The sequence below is a fragment of the Alosa alosa genome, chromosome 11, assembly GCF_017589495.1.
Source record: "Alosa alosa isolate M-15738 ecotype Scorff River chromosome 11, AALO_Geno_1.1, whole genome shotgun sequence".
NCBI classification, from domain to species: domain Eukaryota; kingdom Metazoa; phylum Chordata; class Actinopteri; order Clupeiformes; family Clupeidae; genus Alosa; species Alosa alosa.
The window spans coordinates 15863276-15883659 of record NC_063199.1 but is presented as its reverse complement, the minus strand read 5'-3'; the positions used below and the strand labels follow the sequence as shown (position 1 = coordinate 15883659).

General features: G+C 43.0%; 1 protein-coding gene and 1 long non-coding RNA gene across 2 annotated transcripts in view; one reads left to right on the top strand and one right to left on the bottom strand.

Moving 5' to 3' along the window:
- Window positions 1-19947, top strand: part of LOC125303475 (coiled-coil domain-containing protein 33-like) — a 66913-nt gene extending 46966 nt beyond the window's left edge. The window contains exons 7-10 of the mRNA XM_048257239.1: window positions 1048-1149; window positions 4162-4253; window positions 6889-7009; window positions 19519-19947. Coding sequence (XP_048113196.1) covers window positions 1048-1149; window positions 4162-4253; window positions 6889-7009; window positions 19519-19899 — 696 coding nt within the window. The 3' untranslated portion in view covers window positions 19900-19947. The remainder of the gene's footprint in view (window positions 1-1047; window positions 1150-4161; window positions 4254-6888; window positions 7010-19518) is intronic.
- LOC125303803 lies at window positions 10679-12742 on the bottom strand. The gene is made up of 6 exons (XR_007195111.1): window positions 12567-12742; window positions 12346-12417; window positions 11949-12013; window positions 11395-11484; window positions 11181-11312; window positions 10679-11025 (listed from the first exon to the last, which is right to left on the bottom strand). It is a non-coding gene; the product is annotated as an uncharacterized LOC125303803 (long non-coding RNA).
- Window positions 19948-20384: the final 437 nt, after the last annotated feature.

The window sequence follows — 20384 nt, the reverse complement described above, 5'->3', positions numbered from 1 at the left end:
CTAACACACACACACACACACACACACACACACAGACACACTAACACACACACACACACACACACACACACACAGATGCACAGACACATATCCACAAGAATTACAGATAAACACGCTTTCACGCACATATGTGCATGCAAAAATAAATTAATAAATAATAACAATTAAAAGAAAAATACAAAAATCCGCACACAAACACACACACACCTCTGCTCATCCTCTGTTTTGATAAGCAGGCCCAGCACTGAGGGGTCTCTCTTGGCTCTGCAGGCCTGTTGTGTTTTATGGGCTCCATAAACATTGATCGTCTGGGCGCAGTTGTAATGGAGGAGCCTCCAGAGGCCAGCACAGCTGTAATCACGACTCTCACTTGGCCCCGTTGGACCCCTCACACACACACACACAGACAGACACAGTCACACAAATACGTACATTGGGGAATGAATGGCCATGATTAAAGCAATGATTTAAAGCACTCTGTATAAGTATATAAGTATATATACTCTTTTGATCCCGTGAGGGAAATTTGGTCTCTGCATTTATCCCAATCCGTGAATTAGTGAAACACACTTAGCACACAGTGAACACACAGTGAGGTGAAGCACACACTAATCCCGGCGCAGTGAGCTACCTGCTACAGCGGCGCTCGGGGAGCAGTGAGGGGTTAGGTGCCTTGCTCAAGGGCACTTCAGCCGTGCCTACTGGTCAGGGTTCGAACCGGCAACCCACTGGTTGCAAGTCCGAAGTGCTAACCAGTAGGCCGTGGCTATATAATGTAGACATTATATTTGCTTAAATGATCCTATTGCAGTCACCTTGCTTTTTGTGATCAGGTGCACACAGACATAGTCACACAGTAAGATATGAGAATAAGACTCTGATGTTGTTTATAAGGAAACAGATTCTGTGTTTATCATCTAGCTTTTCATATGGCCTGTGTTGAACCACTGTCTCTGTTTTCATATGGCCTGTGTTGAACCACTGTCTCTGTTTTCATATGGCCTGTGTTGACCCACTGCTCTCTGTTTGGGCGTGTCTCCTCCACAGGCTCACCCAGTGGTCCCATCAGGAGTGCGTCTGTTCGTCAGCGTGGTGCTTAAGAGCAGCATCCTCCCCAGGCAGCCATGTTTCTCCTTCACAGCCTTCGAGGTAGCACACACAATCAGACACCACACATACACACAGAGGTCTGGTGATGGACACCACACACACACACACACACACACACACACACACACACACACACAAAACACACACATACACATACACATCATCAGTCCACACACACACACACCACACAGACAGAGGTTTGACTATAAATGGCAGATGCACACCAAGCACACACACTGAGATCCAGCACTGTATCCAATAGTAGCTTCATATTAACCCACACACACACACACACACACACACACTTCAAGATCTTGCACTGATGTCCTGTTGCAGCAAGATGGCTCTGTATTATTGCACATTACGACATTAGCAGTCTAGCCTCCGGCCTGAACACAGTCTTCTGATGGCATAAAGGGATTTACTGGTGATCATGCTGGACATTATGACTTAATGGGCTTACCAGCGCACGGCCGCCACATTGTTTCCCACTAAATGGATTTCTTCTTCAAATGCTCCCATTACGCAATGTAAACTAAGCAGCCATACAGAAAAAGATTAGGTATAGATACGGCACATGTTTGTAGTGAAACTGTGTGTGTGTGTGTGTGTGTGTGTGTGTGTGTGTGTGTGTGTGCGCGCGTGCGTGCGTGTGTAAGGCGAAGGCATTGAATGAAAATGAAACTATAGAAATGAGTCTCGGGCCCTGGAGCTCTGTGACCTGGCAGAGGTCATTTGAACCACTGTCATTAAGGGCTTAATAGAAAATAAGATTATAAAAATAAAAATGAAATAAAAAAATAAGATTATAAAGATACAAGGCCGTAGTCATGATGTCAACATTGGGGGGGACCAAATCTGTGGTGGGGTCTGAGGGCCATGCAAAAAATACAGTATTATTAAAAATCACAAACAAGTTTGTACGACGTTTTTTCCAACTTTCCTACGTTTTGCCTGCATGGATGCTCGATCGAGTGCGCATCTAAATAATATGCAAGATGCAACAACCATTTCTAAGAGGCCTATAAACAGGGTAATTCCTGGCATTAGTACTAGCATATGAATGCATTATTTATGTTGTAAGACATGTGAAAGAAATGAATGAGACAGGCTTGCACAAATTCATCATTTAAAATAATACTTTTCACTTTCACTATCATTGCGAGAATAGGTTACAATATGGAAAATGTTTCAAAGTTCCCTTTGAGTCTGATCGGCTCCAAAAATGTATGGGATTTCCTTAGCCTGTGCTACACCTTTCCAACAAGTTTTGTGAGCTTTTGCGATATTGTTGCCAGCCCTACCTCACCGCAGTAGGGTCAGAGAGGGTTAAAGCGGAGCTAGTACAGTAATCAAGGATCTTTGGTAGGGTGCAGTAAATGGAAGCTTTTGATAGTGCACGCCACTAACGAAAAACTAGGGTGACCAGATGTGCTCTTTTTCCAGGACATTTCCTCTTTGAGACCTTACAAATCGTCCAGATTTTTGTTATTCTAGAGCCTCAAACGTGTTTACAGCGAAATTGCATTGCGTTTTTCTCTGTCGTTCACAAATAAGTTCAAAATAGCCTTTTGAGGCAGTGTTTTCTCTTATGTCCTCTTTTTCACAAACTAAAAAGAGGACACAATCAGGTCACCCTAGAAAAACGGAAAACCACCAGGTCAAACCACTCAGAGGTGTAGGCTACTCTGGAACCATCACTAGGTCACTAATTTGTGCGTTATTTATGTTTGATTTTTTTTAGATGATGGTGGTTGTTGGTTTCCTGTAGAGTTTTTTTCTTTATTTATTTTTCTATGTCTGTCATGATTTCAGCCAGGACTTGTGCCCACTGGCCACCCTGCTGGCTATTTTGTGTATTGCTCCTGATTTCTGTTGTGTTTTGTATGACCGTGTGCTCTGTTATCGGTCATGTGTTGTCTCCACCCCTCTCCTTATTTGGTCTTTGCTTCCTGTCTCTGCTTGTTCCCTCCATTTTCTTTTCTCACCTGATCCCGTTTGTCTCTGTCAATTCATTAATTGTTTGCTCACCTGTCTTCACTGATTATCTGCTCTGTCATTGGTTATCTACTTAATGGTTCTGTGTATTTGGGTTCTGTGTTGGCTTTGTGTCTTTTTCGGATCGTGATTTCTGTTTCTTCTAGACTAAGTGATTACAGTATGTATGTGTCTGAGTAAAGTCTGGATTAATTCAAGTCTTGCTTCACTGGTCGTGCATTTGGGTCCTCCTTCCTGAAATCCTGACAATGTCCGTATATTGGGAGGGACATTTTGGTCATATTTGAATATTGGGGGGGACACGTCCACCTCAATGTCTATGGTGACTACGGCCCTGTAAAAATAAAAAGTGAAGAGTGCTCGTCCCGGCCCCCAGTGCTCTGTGACAGGAAGAGTGTGTCTGGCGCAGTGCTAAAAAGAGGCTAACTTAATAACTCCTCCAGCAGCTTCCTGTTAGGCGGATGTGTGTGTGAGCATCGATCTGGTTTGTGCCCGGGAGGTATTGAATGGCGGATGAGGGTAAATATGTGTGTGCGTGCCGCCGCATTCGTTTCGCAGGCAGACAGACGGACGTGTGCGGCGTGCTGATTGGAAGCATAAAAGAGACATGCTGCTCACTCACTCACTCTCTCTTTCCTTCTTTTTTCATTTCTCTTTTTTCAACATTGAAAATTCAATCACTGTTATTGGCGTGATAAGAGCACTGTGGCTGCAGCGTTTATTTCTCTATCACACACACACACTCTATCTGGTGCACACAAATGTACTCACACAGACATGCACACACACACACAGACATACATGCACAGACCCAAAGACATGCACACACATAAACATACCCATTTTCTCTAGCATGTGCAAACACAGACACAATACACACAGTATGCACAATGACATGCACAGACACACACACTCTCTCTCTCTCTCTCACTCACACACACAGGCCAACATAGACACTCCTAAGTGCCAAGTCACTACCTTGATTGTGTTCTTATTCCGTTTGCCTATATGTACTGTCTCTACATTTGACCCCCCTCCCACCTCGTCCCACAGGTCTTACTGGAGGCCATGACTGACCCTCTGAAACACCCTGTTGGGCCTTTGCTTGCTGTCGCCCGCATTGTTGCAGATTATGACTTATACAGGTAAGCGCTAAAACATCTACACTGTATGGTGTTTTCTAGCAGTCTGGAGTGTGTGTGTGTGTGTGTGTGTTTGTGTATGTGTGAAGGTTGTGCGCCCCTAGAGGTCAGTGTGGGAACCACATTAAGACATCAAGTACTAACATGTTAATGCACTTGAGGTGCCTGACACTAATTATGAGGCGACGGATGGCCATCTCCCATAGCAGACACTAAAGATAGGGAGAGAGAGAGGGAGAGAGAGAGAGCATATCTCAGGGTTTAAATTGTGGGGGAGGTGGAGTGCTCTGTTTGTTCAAACACAAGCTGCCTTTACTGTGTGAGGGTCCTTCGAGGGCTTAAGACAGGGCGGAGGGGCGGAGGGCTCTACGCTAAGTGCCTGTTTGTGACCGGTCCCTGTTATCCAGCCCGGCTAAACCAGAGGCTGCTGCCATACCTACTCTCATTCATCTAGCTGCATGTTTGTGCAGTCATTAGCTTTCAATTGCACCCATAACCGGTGCTCTAGTGTATTCAGACGAGCGATTAGCTAATGGAGTGTTATGGAGCGCAGCGTTGCAGGCTATCCAAACACAACGGAAATGCTTTTAATCCAGATCTATTACATTAGCCCAAGTGACTTTTAGTGTAAAGACTATTTTGTGGTTCCATGTCCATTTGAACCACTTTGTTTATTGGTTTGTGAAGCAGTCTTTTGTGTGTGTGTGTGTGTGTGTGTGATTGTTTGTGTGTGTGTGTGTGTGTTTGTTTGTGTGTGTGTGTGTGTGTGTGTGTGTGTGTGTGTGTGTGTGTGTGTGTGTGTGTGCATGTGCATGTGTGTGCGCATGCATGTTACAGATGTACAAGGAAGCATGTGTGTATGCATATGCATATGCAGGGGTGTTGTTAGGCCTGTTGTGCACCTCCTTAATTAAAGAGATTAGCTGTCATTGTCACAATTTGGTGTCTCTGATACTATGGATGGATACTAATCCACCCATGAGTTAGTTAAGAAACAACATTTTATGCTCACATCTAATCTGATAAGGATATGACTCAAAAGTTGAGTTGCATGGGGTGGTGTGTGGCTGGTGATGCGTGAGATGTGTTTGGGTTGCAGGTGAGGTGTGTTTGGGTTGCAGGTGAGGGGTGAGGTGTGTTTGGGTCGCAGGTTAGGTTGAGTTGAGTTGTGAACTCCTCTGCATAGCTGTGGCACTACCCCTCCTGTCACACTCTGTGGTACACTCCAGTGAGTCACACACAGGCAGTGTGTGTGTGTGTGTGTGTGTGTGTGTGTGTGTGTGTGTGTGTGTGTGTGCCAGGCGGTAGAATGCAGACTGTGAATCTGTCTGGACACAGGTGCCGGCTCTGCAGCAGTTCTCTTTCTCCCGCCCTCTCTCTCTCTCCCTCCCTCTCTCTCCCTCCCTCCCTCCTCTCTCTCTCTCTCTCTCCCTCCCTCCCTCCCTCTCTCTCTCTCTCTCTCTTACTCTCTCTCCTTCTGGACTTCTCTTGCCCTCCATTGGTCCCTCCCTTCATCTCTGTTTTGAGTTCTCTCTATCCCCCAATCTCTCTCTTTCTTTCTCTCTCTCTCTCTCTCTCTCTCCTTCAATCACACACACACACACAGACATTCGTCCCTTCTTTCATTCTTTCTCTTTCCAGATATGCATTCTCTCTAAGTCTAATAATAGTGAAGCTGTTGCCAAGGCGTAACTGGAAGAGCTCCTCCCATGTGTTTCTCTACCTTTATGCTTTTCTCTTCTCATTTGTTTCTCTACCTTTATGCTTTTCTATTCTCATGTCTTTCTCTACCTTTATGCTTTTCTCTTCTCATGTCTTTCTCTACCTTTATGCTTTTCTCTTCTCATGTGTTTCTCTACCTTTATGCTTTTCTCTGCTCATGTCTTTCTCTACCTTTATGCTTTTTTTCTATTCTCATGTCTTTCTCTACCTTTATGCTTTTCTCTTCTCATGTGTTTTTCTACCTCTACCTCTACCTCTCTATTCCCCAGTGCCATTTCCTCCTCCAGTTTCAACACTCTAATCTCCTGGATGGCTGGTGGCTTGAAACTGAATTCATGTTTTCATTTATGAAGTGTGTGTGTGTGTGTGTGTAAGTATGTGTAAGTATGTTTGCCACCTCCCGATCACGCAGGCAATCTGGGGAGGACACTGCAGTCAGGCCATTCAAAATGGGAAATAAAAAATATGATGTTTGCGCACATTAAATATTTCAACAAGTGGATGCCCTTTCTTTTTCCTCTGTCTGGGCCTGCCAGGGTGTGGAGCTTTAGACAAAATGTGTTATGCTCACACACCATTCTATGGGTCCAACACAGGAGACCATCTCAAAAGATGTTGTACTTTGCATGTACTACCCATCCAAGTCCACTATCAATGACCTTTACATTTGTCAAAGTCACTTGCTGTGTATGTATTAGTATAAATTAGAGTACACACAGGCAAAGTGACTTGCTGTGTATCTACTGTATTAGTATAGATTATATTTTTGAAATAACTTTTTAGAGTACACGCAGGCATGTTTGAATATTAAATGTGTATGTATTTGTGTTACGTTACTCTGTGTGAATCTGTGTTTTCATACACATTAGTTTGCATACTGTGTGTGTGTGTGTGTGTGTGTTTGTGTTCCAAACAGAGACACTATACTGCTCCATAGCCCAAGCCTGGCAGGCATTGCTGTGACCTTGATCCCCTTCCCTGACCCTCCCGAGTCGGCCTTCTCTCTGCTCCCCCTCACCACTCACGGCCGCCCACAGGTGAGATGACTCCGCCCTCTCTCACACTCCTCTAATATCTCTTTCTCTCTCTCTCTTTCTTTCTCCCTCTCTCTTTCTTTCTCTCTCTCTCTCTCTCTCTCTCTCTCTCTCTCTCTCTTTCTCTCTCTATCTCTCTCACCTCTCTGCACTCGTTTCTCACTCTTCTCTGTTTCTGCTCTCACCCCTCCTCTCCCTCACTCCTCCACTCTCTCTCTCTCTCTCTCTCTCTCTCTCTGTCACTCTGCTTGTCCTCTCTCTCTTCTCTCTTTCCTATATCAACTAATCCCTCCCTCATTCTTCTCTGGTTTCATATGGTCTCACCTCTTTACTTTCTCTTTTATCTCTCTTTCCTTCCCACCTCTCCTCCTCTTTCACCTCTCCTCTCCTCTTCCCTCTCTTCTCTCTGTCCTCTCTCACCTCTCTGTTTCCTCTCTCCTCTCCTCGCCTCTCCTCTCTCACTCTCTCTTTCTCTCTGCTTACAAGCGCAGGAGGGCACACAGACTGATGTCTGTAAAGCTAGTCCATTAGTCCCCTCCACTCTCAAGAAACATAAATGTGTGTGTTGAGCCAGGCGACTTTGTTTCCTGTGTGGGAGAGGAGAGTCAGGTGGACACACACACACACACACACACACGACGAGACACACACACACACACACACACACACACACACACACACACACACACACACACACACACACTGACTCACAAACACACATACCCACACCCAGACACACACACACACACACACATAATTTAGACACATTTTATTATGCTGGTGGCTAATCACACAAATTTAACGTAGTTTGAAAGGCTCCCCTCCTGCTGGTTTCTGACAGAAATTATGTTTTGTGGCAACATGTAGAAACACTAGGCCTACTACAGCCTTTAATTGGTGAATGGAGGTGCAAATTCCTTTCTTTGGTTATTGTCCGCGATTCACATTAACTGTAGGCTATCACCGCCAGTGCAACGTTTTTTCCAACTTGTGTGCCGTCGCCACATTTGATTCCTATGTTTTGCCTGCATGGATGCTGGATTGAGTGCGTATCTAAATAATATGCAAGATGCAACAACCATTTCTAAGAGGCCTATAAACGGTGATTTCTGGCATTACCACTAGCATATGAATGCATTATATATTTTGAAAGACATGTGAAAGAAATGAATGACACAGGCTTGCACAAATTCATCATTTAAAATAAAACGTTTCACTTTCGCTATCATTGCGAGAATAGGCTACAATATGGAAAATGTTTCCAAGTTTCCTTTGAGTCTGATCGGCTCAAAAAATGTATGGGATTTCCTTAGCCTGTGCTACACCTTTCCAACAAGTTTTGTGAAAATTGTACAAACCACTCAGGGCTGTAGGCTACTCTGGAACCATCACTAGGTCACTAATTTGTGTGTTATTTATGTTTGATTACATTTCAGATGGTGGTGCGTGTTGGTTTCCTGTAGGCCTAGTACTGTATAGCGTGTTTTTTTTTCCTCTTTCTTTTCCTATGTCTGTATATTGGGGGGGACATTTTGGTCATATTTGAATATTGGGTGGGACACTTCCCCCTCAATGTCTATGGTGATTACAGCCCTGGCCCTTTCAATGACCAAAGAGCTTAATAGTAAAATTACACTGAATATAGCCTAGGCCTCAAAGGACTAATATGACTTATCTGGTTAAAAAGGGTCATAGCTTAGTCTAGGGTGCAATTGTTTAGGTTTGAATATTGTTTGATGATTGTTTGATTATTGAATGATCACATAAGTTAACATTTCCATAGTTTATAGTAACTATAGTTAAGCACTACACTACACTGATCAAATGCTACAGGAGAGGAAGGCGTCCATATTCAGGAGAGTATAGAATATCAGACAACAGGGAGAGAGAGAGAGAGAGAAGAGAAAGAAAGAAAGAAAAGAAAAAAGAAAGAAAGAAAGAAAGAGTCCATATTCAGGAGAGTCAGAACATCAGACAACAGGGAGAGAGAGAGGGAAAGAGAGAAAATTGCACAGTTTATATATTTGAGAGAGAGAGAGAGCAGTATTGAAGTGTTTTTTACATTGTGTTGAGAGTAGAGTAGTGTGAACTGGTGTGTGTGTGAGTGAGAGAGAGAGAAGAGAGGGAAGAGAGGAGAGAGAAGGGAGTGAAGAGAGGAGAGAGGAAAAGGCTGCTTTGAGATCCGGGGGTTCAGGTCCAGGCCTCAAGACACCAGCATGTGTGACTGAAGAGAGTGCTACTGTCACACCTCATCACTGTCTGCTGCCACACACACACACACACACGTCTCTCATTTTCTCAGTTATCTCTCCATCATTTCCTACCTCTTGTTATCTCCTTGGCATCTCTAGCGTTTTGCCTCTCCCTTCATCAGTCTCTAGTCTCTTTGGCTTTTCTGTCTCCTGCTGCACGTATGCACACCACACACACACACACACACACACAGACACAGACACAGACACAGACACACAGACACAGACACAGACACACACACACACACACACACACACACACACAGGTTGCCTCTGATAGTAAATGTGTCATCTCTCCCCACGCATGCAGGGGTAACACGGCGGGCCCTTTGAGAGCTCCTCTTTGGCCTGACTGTATTGATCTCTCTGCCGTGCTGCTCTCCTCCATTTAGCCAGCCATCCATCCATCTTCCTGTCTCCTCCTCCATCCATCTCTCCAGGCACCCGTGCCCCGGATACACAGCTTTATCTCTCTGCTCTTTCTGTCCTCTGAATCATCCCCTCTTCCCCACGCCGCTCTGTTCTCCAATACACCGCTCTGTTCTCTACTCCACTCCACTCCTCCACTTTGATTACATTTTCATTTCTATTCCACTCAGCACCCAGGAGCGCAGGAGGCACGGGGGACGTGGGGGATATGTCCCCCGCAGTGCTGAAGAATCAGATGTCGTCCCCCTCACCTTTGATAAGGAAAAAAAGCCTTATAGGTACGCTAAATAAATAATAACATATAGGATTTGCGCTAACTATGTAAAACTCCCCATTAACAGCATCACACACAGCAAATTCTGGCCTTTGGAATAAACTCTCTGAGAGTTTATATGAACTACATTTGAGTGTACATGTGAGACCATCGAATGAACTCCAGGGAAAAGTTAAAGTAACTCTTTTCCGGGAGTTGATTTTAAACTCTTTTCTGGAGTTAAAACTGAACACTTGTGGGTTAAAATATTAATCCCATGTGGGGTAAAATACAACTCTCACCTGGAGTTAATTTTAATGTGAACTCTTTTTCATGGTGGTAACTGTTAACACTTAAAAATGTGTTTTATTTAACACTTTTCTGAGTTAATAATTAACAATTAAAATGAAAATGACTACAGAAAACATTTATTACCACAGTTTTATTTTAAATTCATGTTTGACATTTTGAATGACAAACTGTTAAAACATGTTACAGCCAACCAACCAAATTACATATTTAATACTGCTTTAACAGCAGCTAAACATTGGACAAGCAGTTGGATATTTCAAAAAACATGTCAGTGTCACATCTCTCTGTGCAAAAAGTGCAAACATTGTATAAAAGCACTGCTGACAAGATAAAATAACGTTTCTGTAATGCAGTAATGTATTAACACGAGGTAGACTTTAAACCTGTAATATAAGTAAATAAACATGTACATAAAAACAAGGGTGAATTCCATATAGCTTACATTAAGTCAACAATGTTGATACATTACAAAATACAATCATAAATTAACAAATACAAAACTGCCATATACAGTAGGGTGCAAAGGAAGATCAAGCATGTTTTCATTCCAAAGGATCTCTTGACACCAAAGAACACTAAGGCTTAGTTTACTTAAATCACAACTTGCCCCATTAGATGAGAGAGCCATTTTGTATTTCACAATAAACTTTTACTATAAGCCTGCCTACCACAAGGTGTGAGTGTCACAAATTCCGTCAGGTTGGAGTAGTCTGCAAACTCTGTTGAGAGTGAGCAGTCAGCTATGTTCTTGGATGATTCTGCAAGTAGGACGACTGAAATGCACATGATAGAGGAGAGTTAAAATACATTTTTTGATTACTCAGGATATTATCTGCAAGCTGCTGACATTTTTTTTTGACAAACATTATCACAAATCTTTAAAAGCTTTCCTGTAAAAAACAAACTAGGAAATGTTCAATACCCTTACCATCATCAGTAGAGATGACGAAACACATTGCTTCTGTTGCAAGTTCTGGAAAGACATCCTCATCCACCTCTATGCCCTGCTCATCTGCGACTTTCAGCACTTTATCTTCTGGTATGAGAAACTTCTGCTTCACTATAGCACAACATTCAACACGTTATTAAATTATTATTTCCCCTTTAATGACATCAGACAACACATGGGGTACATCACCTACCTGCATTGATAAAGTCTGAGAAGCTGACCTCTTCCAGTTTCACATATTTCTTTGTCCTTTCATGTTGTACCTTCAACAACATCTTGACCACTGGAGGGAAAAATAATAATTTTACCACTAATAAAAGCAACATGTGGACTGTCACTCTAACAAAAGAGTCTTTGTGGTAGCTGTTATTCAATCTATAGCATGTTTAGCATAATATTCAGTGGTCATAGTCATGTCTTTACAATAAAAATGATTGACAGACAGCCTCTAAGCTATAAGAGTCGCCGTCAAACTCTAACACGTTCACTGGCATTCAGAAAGACTCAGTTTCACTCACTGTGAGAACATCACAATACGTGACAGTAAAGAACAGTTTCAAACAACACAAACGTTACTTGTTAGCGAGGGAAAATTAGGTTAGTTAGGTTTAGCAACTAAGGCGACTGTGTTTCCGCCATTTAACGTAGGCTACGTTAAATGGATACAGCCTCTCAAATGAGACAGACAGTCAGTGCAAGCTGTCCGACTGTTCTCTTAGGCAAAATGCTAGATAAGTAAAGCCTTACCGTGTCGTAATTCCCTCACAGGTCCCCTTCTCGCGTCCGTTACGGTCCTAGCCGTGCCGGGTAAACTAAGGAAACAACAACGTTAGCATTACCGTTCAGTAGAATTCTATACGTTGATACGACAAGAAACAGAGTAGGCTAATGTTAACTTAGATACACAAAGACATATCAGTAATGATGATATGATGTTAATTCCATGCGCGCGAAGTGCAATGCATGGTATGACAAGTTTGGGGCTAACTAAAAAAAAAGTTCGGGATAACTTCAGCAGCTAGCTAGATAGCTAGCGAGTTTGGCCTCGCAAAATTCAGTCTTCGACAAAACATAAAAATGTGCCGTTATATGCTGATAGAAGTCTAATATAACGTTAGTTTGAGGAGTAAAATGGCACTTTTACCTGCCTCACGAGTCCCAACTGGTTCGGGGCAAACTTCAGCAGCTAGCTGCTAGCAAGTTTGGCCATCACTGTCTGACAAAATACACAAAAGTACTGTTATTATACGTCCTATTGACGTCTTAAAGTCCTGAACAGCCTAATATAACATTAGAAGTAAAAGTATAGTAAAGTAAGTATAGTAACATCAGAAGTAGAAGTAAGAAGTAAAATCACACTTTTACCTGGCTCGAGGGAGAGGTCCAAGTGAAAACTGCTGAGAGGAGCGCGGTGACAAAGCTGTTAACTCAGGTGTAGTGTTCAATCAGGCTCCTCGACACCCAATAAATGAACACCGAAATATTACACCACCAAAGAGTTACCCTGAATACAAGCTGTAGTTAAATGTAGAGAATAAACTCCCAAAATCTAACACTTTAATACTTTTGTTTGACTCCAGATTTTTGAACTCCAGAAATTTGCTGTGCATCACTAACCACAGCCATCTACAGTACTGTAAGACTGCACAATCTCATATTCACTCTGATATTCATCTCATATTCATATCTGAAGCCAGTTTGTCTACTAACAATCATAAAATAATCCAGGCTACTTGCTTATCATAAATCATTCATCATCATCTTTATTTGAGGCAGGCTGGTATTCGAGGCAGGCTTTTTAAAATATTTCTAATCTGCATTTAGACATGGAGCAGCATACCGGTAGGCTATCAAAAGCATTTTCGGTTTGGTTTGGGATTTAATTTACTTTTGGACTGTTTGATTATATTGCTAAATGTTGTGACTGATGGGCACTGAAATCTGGGAGATATTTGATGGTTCACTGTTAAGTTTCATGCAGTTGAAAAAGTGTCGGGATTTGCTGTTTATTGCGAGACAAGGCAGCCCTTCATTGAATAGGGGTTGTGCTGAAATGAAAACCTTTTTGCGTAGCCAAGTAGCCTAAATTGAGTTATTGTTTAATTATGCATGATTTAGTACTTTTTTTTATAAAATTTGTAGGCTGGAATGCCTTGAGTCGCAACAATTGTGTTTAAATATAGTAGGCTTCAGCCTCTGGCAATTAGCTCGAAAGGGGCGGCAAGAGTATGAGCTTGAGAACGTGTGTTGGAGACCCATGGTAGGAAAACGACTTTTCTTTGCCAACCGTAGGCTATTAATCCAACCTACATAATACAATACAATACAATACAACACATAATAAAATATTAAGAAATATTAAGAAAATATTAAATCCAAACAATGTCTTCTAGTGGACTGATGGCAATTGTTGGTATGGTAGGCAATTGTTACCCATATGGGAACCTGCCTTTATTTGTCCTGCTATAAATAGAATCAATCCCGGGCATAATTTGAGGATTTATGGTAGCCTAGTGCTCAACTCCTCCTGCACAACATGACATTAGTTGTTATGTTTATTGATAACAAACTCAACTAGCCTACTTATCAACTTGTTTTCTCTAGCCTAACTATAAAATACAAGTCTATCAACGTTTTTGTTCTAAGACATTTATTTCAAACATAATTTCAAGACACAAATTGGATACTTTAGTTACCTTGGTGCATAAATCCCAGAGAGTAGGCTACCACACCCCAGAGTGATGGGCCTAGCGTTCTTATGCGTTCAGTGTGGGGTATAAACAAGCTGAGAATTTCACGTCTGCCTGTCACAGACGTGGGGAGCTCTTTAAAGCTTGGAATAATGTGATACAGTTACTACAGTAACAGTATTTTATTTTACTTATGTAATTTTTTTTTTCAATTTTATAAATGCTTTGTTTAAATGCTGTTGGAACAAATAGTTGATTATAAAGGCAACTTTCTGTTGCAATTTTCTGTGTGTTCTGGACTGGTAACTTGTTAAGCCAACACTTGTTAAATTCTAACGTTGCATAAATATTAACTGCAAACACACAGTGGAGAGTTGATTTGGTTTATACCAGACAATTTAAGTAGGCCTATGCTATTTGATCATGTAGTCTATGTTTGGATCATAGGCATGATGATTCATTCATGGCTTCATAAAATATCAACATCCCATGTTGCTTTTTTCTACCATTGGCCCAAGTAGTGTGAAATAAATCTAAAAAAATAAAATAAAAGTAGAATTGCACATAGCAAGAAGCTGGTCTGAGGGCAGATCTGGCATTGTGCTCATCTCACAGTTTTCACCATTTTTATCAAAAAATATTTTGAAAACGATCGATGGTATTATCTCAATATTCTGGCAAGTTTAAAATATGATGGTCGAAAGTGGCGATCCGATATCTGGAAATCTGATCTCACTATGGGTTTGTGTTCACAATTTGGTCCCCCTCACTTTCAAAATATCTTCTGTGCCCCTGTCAGCACCTGTAGCACCTTAGTTCCAGTGTGCACCTGCGGACACCGTGTGAGTCAGGTCAGAGTAATTATCCAGAACCGGCTCCATCAGGTCAGAGTAATTATCTAGAACCGGCTCCATTCAGTGCTGCAGCGCAGGAGCTGCTGGTGTCTACCCACCTCTGTGTTTTTGATAAAAAGAATGAGTGGGAAAACTAAGATCTGCTTTCATGTCTTCATAGTGCTTTGTGCTTTCAACCCGCATTGCAACATCCCTTTTGTGTGTGTGTGTGTGTGTGTGTGTGTGTGTGTGCGACAGATGTACAAGGAAGCATGTGTGTATGCATATGTATATGCAGGGGTGTTGCTAGGCTTATTTTGGACCCCTTTAATTAAAGAGATCTGTTATCATTGTCACAATCTGTGATTGCACCATTGTGTCTCCTATACTAAGCTATAAGCACTAGACTACTTTGATTGCCATTGCCTGCAACACTCTGCCAGGATAAGGAACACATAACTTATAGGTAAGGCTGCTTATAATTTATAGTATCACCAAATTGCAACTGTGCCAAAGTAATATTTAGTGCTGTAACCTAAAAATAGAAAATATACAGTAAAGATTGTTATTTAAGAAATCATCTTTTGTAATGTGGTAGATAGACAACATTTAGATAGACAACGATTCTGTTGTATGTGTGTGTGGCTGTGTGAGATGTGATGTGTGCTTGCATAAGTGTGCATGTGATGTGTGCTTGCATAAGTGTGCGTGTGTGTGTACTTGCATATATGTGTGTGTGTGGTGTGAGTGCTTGCATACTGTATGTGCGTGTGTGTGTGTGTGTGTGTGTGTAAGAGAGAGCACAGGTCTGCCATGCTGCTCTGGTGCCATCTGTGCCCAGTCAGTGTGGTGGCTGGACTCCATGTTCTCTGCTCTGCCAACCCCATTCCTTTAGTAGCCCGGTGCCCAAGTGCCCGTGTGCCTGCCACACAACCAGGCATGAACCAACCAAGCACTCACCCCTTCTCTAATCCACCCCGACATCTAATGTCTTAATTACTTAGTGTCTGCTAGCACACGCTCACAAACACACATACACACACACACGCTCACAAACACACATACACACACACACGCTCACAAACACACATACACACACACACGCTCACAAACACACATACACACACACACACACACACACATACAAACACACACATACACTTACACACATAGAAGCACATACACACACACTCACACACTTGCTTTTACGTTGAGCTATAATCTTGTATTACACCTTACTATGAGGCATAAATTAGTTTTGTGTGTGTGTGATTCAAATGTTTGAGTCAATATTATTTCTTGTTTGCATGCATTTCTGAGTAGCTCAGGGAAGTTGTTGAATTATTAGCGGTGTCTGTGGACTATCTGACCTTACATCAGAAGTCTGCAGATTGGGCTCTTCCAGGAATATCCATGAGAATCCTTAAAATCGGAATACATTTCCTTAATGAGGATGTCGCTATGGGGAGTAATTGCCCTGGATGATAGTGCTGCATCTGGAATCAATACAGACCTGCAGAGTCCCTGTCACCACTGACCTTTGCAGATGTGTGTGGATTTGTGTGTGTGTGTGTGTGTGTGTGTGTGTGTGTGTGTGTGTGTGTGTGTGTGTGTGTACGTATGTATGTGTGTGTGTGTGTGTGTGTGTGTGTGTGTGTGTGGCACTTCTGTGGCAGTCGTGTCCCCCAGGGTCAGTAGGCCACACTGTTACCACTGACCACTGGGCCTGGCTTCCCTGCACATCAGTGAGCATCTAGTATGAGAGGCACTTCAACACCACAGTACCCATATATATATGACAGTACGTCACACCGCACTTGCTGCAGATTTCAGGGGCCGTCACAGCCTGAGGAACTAGAGTGAATACCAACACCAAGATTTTGGGTCCATTCCACAATGCCTGGACACACACACACACACACACACACTGTGGTTATGCTATTAGTGAAAGAGTCTTTTGTAAAGATATGAAAGATAAACATGACCTGTTTCAGGAAACTTTAAAGTATTTCATGTCATTAAAGCCCCTATTTGGTGTCAGAAAGCATGATAATAAAGCCTGCCATGGCTACTGCACATACTGGGTAACAGCAGCTTGACATGAGGAGGTGTCTCTGGGGGGATGAAAGGCAGTGGGTTGGCAGAGTGCCACACACACACATCAGACGCCTCTCAGATGCACACTCAGGTGAGGGCATCACACACACACACACACACACACACACACACATCAGATGCCTCTCAGATGCACACTCAGTAAACATCTGTGTTGCAGCCTGCGGCTCAGTTTGACCTGCCCACACCCCACAGCCATACACACATTCACACACACAAACACACATACACACACACACACACAGTAACACACAGCCAAACACACAAACTCACAGACAAACACACACACGCACACCGCTTGCAATCTCTGCCTGGCACCAGCTCTCCAGCTCCCTCTGTCCCTCTCACCTGCTGCAGCCTGATGCCCTGGAGCAGAGCTTAGCCTGTCCCCTGTGTGTGCATGCCATCTGGAGCATTGGGCCGGGCACATGGGCACACACACACACACACACACACACACACACACACACACACAGAGAGAGAGAGAGAGAGAGAGACCAGCACACTCCCCCACACAAACACAGAGAGAGAGAGAAACACACACACGCTCTCAGAAATGCCCCAGGGCTCTAGCCAGGTGCTGGGCATGCTCACACGTGCCCCCAGCACAACACCTCCGGCCTCGGGGGAGCACTGGTCGCCGTGCCAACTGTTGATCTCCATACCAACGGCACAAACAGCGGCAGCCTTAGCCTCCTAATTTAGACATTCAGCATGAACAGAGCAGACAGGGGTGGGAGTGTGTCTGGAAGTCTGGATTTATTAGTAACAATGAGGTGTGAAAAGGAGAAACAACTCAACTGAGACATGAAAATGACTTTCAATATCAAGTGAGAAATATATTTTAAAACAAAATTGTGATTAGCAGTAAAGTCTGGTGTGGTATGACACTGTTTTTTTATATACATTAACAATAGGTACTCTATTCAAGATCTATTTCAGGTGTTCTTTAGGTTGTTGAAGAGAAGGTGTAACAGAGGTCGTAATTCGTCCGCCGCTCACGGCCCTCGAACCCGCCACCTCGACACACACCGGCATGGGAGTCGAACGCTCTAACCACTGAGCTAAAAGCCCAGGCTCCCAGCTTCAGCGGTTAGAAGCCTTCTTAAGGTTAGGGCTGTGAGGATTTATACGGGCAACTAGCATGCTAGCTCAGTTCGCCTCCGTTACAAAGGCACAGCTAAACATGTATAGACCAACCCATCACACGTTACTTTCTTATTCTCATCAAGCTCAGTGTGATGGAGTACCGTCACTACGGTTGAGTATGCACTCAGCCTGGCTCTTTGGCATCGTGGTCAAGTTGCAGGTTTAGTGCCCCAGAGACCCGAGTTCAAGACCGGGCGGGTATGCTACTCCTACTTTGGTAATGTTAAAGTACAAGTGTTTTTTTCATATATATATGTGTTTGCTGATTACAGTTTTTTCTGATTGACATTACAAAACATTTTTTGTAACTATGGCTTTTTTTGCAAAACTCTACACACAAATAGGAAAACCTTTCACCCAATCAGCAAAACATTGTAGTTCTCTTGCAAAAGCTAACACACCTTGCTTAACTTTTCACACCTTCGTAAAAATGGTGTTTTCGCATCAAACAGTCAAACAGTTGACACAAGCCATCACAATAGTAAGCACACAATGTGCCAACTACACACTGATGGTATGAATAAAAAACACATCTGGCTTTTGCTTTCCTTGTGCACAAGGTAGACTATGTTAGTTTGAGGTCATACTTTTGTCATAGTTTGTCATGTCATAGGGATCCAAACTTCAAGTATTAGTGTTTATTTACACACATCAAAACAAACACAAGTGTGTTTTTCCAAGTCAAAACACGAAATAGCAATTTCACTTAGACAAAACAAATCAGTCTACATCGGGTCATCTCTCTCAAAATTTCGTCTACATCACATGCAATGTCCTAGTCCAAGGCACCAGGGAAAATATATTCTGGAATGCCGTATCCAGGCCTGACATGACAATATCCCCACATGTAGACTGATTTTTTTTGCCTGTAAAAGGGCTATTTATTTCTCTTCTATTCCTCTTCCCCCTCCTCATCCTCCTCTTGCTCCTCCTTGTCCTCTTCCTCTAACTTCACCTCCGTGTCCTCTTCCTCCTCCTACTTCTTCACCTCCACATCCTATTCTTCAGCCTCCTCTAATTCTTACTTTTCTCACTCTTCCTGCTCCCTCCATTGTACCCATTGTACATTACCTGTGGCTTATTTATAGTGCTTAGGCTGATTGCAAAGTGAACTAATTATCTAAAACAGTTTTCACATGAGAAGGTGTGCCAGAGAGTTGGCAAAATGATGTAAATAATAGCCATACATGTGTATAGATTTACTAGGAGTGTGTTGACCATTTGGAAATTGAGTGTATAGCATGAGTTGTGTTTACAGTTCCGCAAAAAGAGTGTTGTGCAGTGAATTGTGCCTACAGTTGTGCAAAGTGTGTGTTACAAAATTGCAAACTGAGTGCAAAGCAGTGTTTGTGCTTTTAGTTTTGCGAACTCAGTGAGTGGTTTTGCTATAAGTATTAATAGTTTTAGAAATTGTGCTATAAGAATCACGGTTGTGTTTAAGCATTCAGAAAAAACTGTAAGAGTCCATTCTCCCCCAACCCCCCTGTTCTAAGACTCCACCACCGCCCCCGTTCTGTGTGGGTCACACAGGTGTCCCCGGCAGGCTGTCCTCAGCAGCGGCCTGTGTGGAGGCACAGCTTCCTCTTCCTGGGTCGAGACTGCGCCACAGTGTTTACGCCTGGAGCAGCGCTGGTGCTGGAGCTCTACCCCACCACCACAGGTGAAGCTCTACCCCACTCTACCCCACCACCACAGGTGAAGCTCTACCCCACCACCACAGGTGAAGCTCTACCCCACTCTACCCCACCACCACAGGTGAAGCTCTACCCCACCACCACAGGTGAAGCTCTACCCCACTCTACCCCACCGCTACAGGTGAAGCTCTACGGCAGCCCTGGATCTTCTCAACAAAATTCAAAACACTACTTGGCCCCTGATCATTCACGAAATCTTCTGAACAAAAACACTTAGACAACATGGAACAGTCTGAAACCGATTGCGTTACTAAGATACATATCTACTTGATTATGGCTACAGATATTATTTGAGCACATTATTTGAGTGAAATGGCCTTTTTGTTAAGAGGGAGAAATTGTGTTATTTCAGGTCATAAAACATGGGGCCAAAACAATGTTTTAGAAAAGAAATGGCAGAAATGGATATAAATATGTTCTATATAAGTGAACTGTAATATGAAAGCTTTTGTTCAGTATGTGTTAGGTATGACCTTATAGGAGGATATGCTAGAGCCAGAATGAAAATAGACATCAGGTGAAACTGAGAGGTGTTAAAGTGTCAGCAATATTTTCCTCTCTCTCTCTCTCCCTTCCTCTCTCTCTCCTTCCTCTCTCTCTCTCTCTCTCTCTCTCTCTCTCACTCTCTCGCCCTCTGTCTCCCACTCTCTCTCTCTTTCTGCCTCTAACATTCCCTCTGTTTCCCTTTCCCCACCGTGCTCT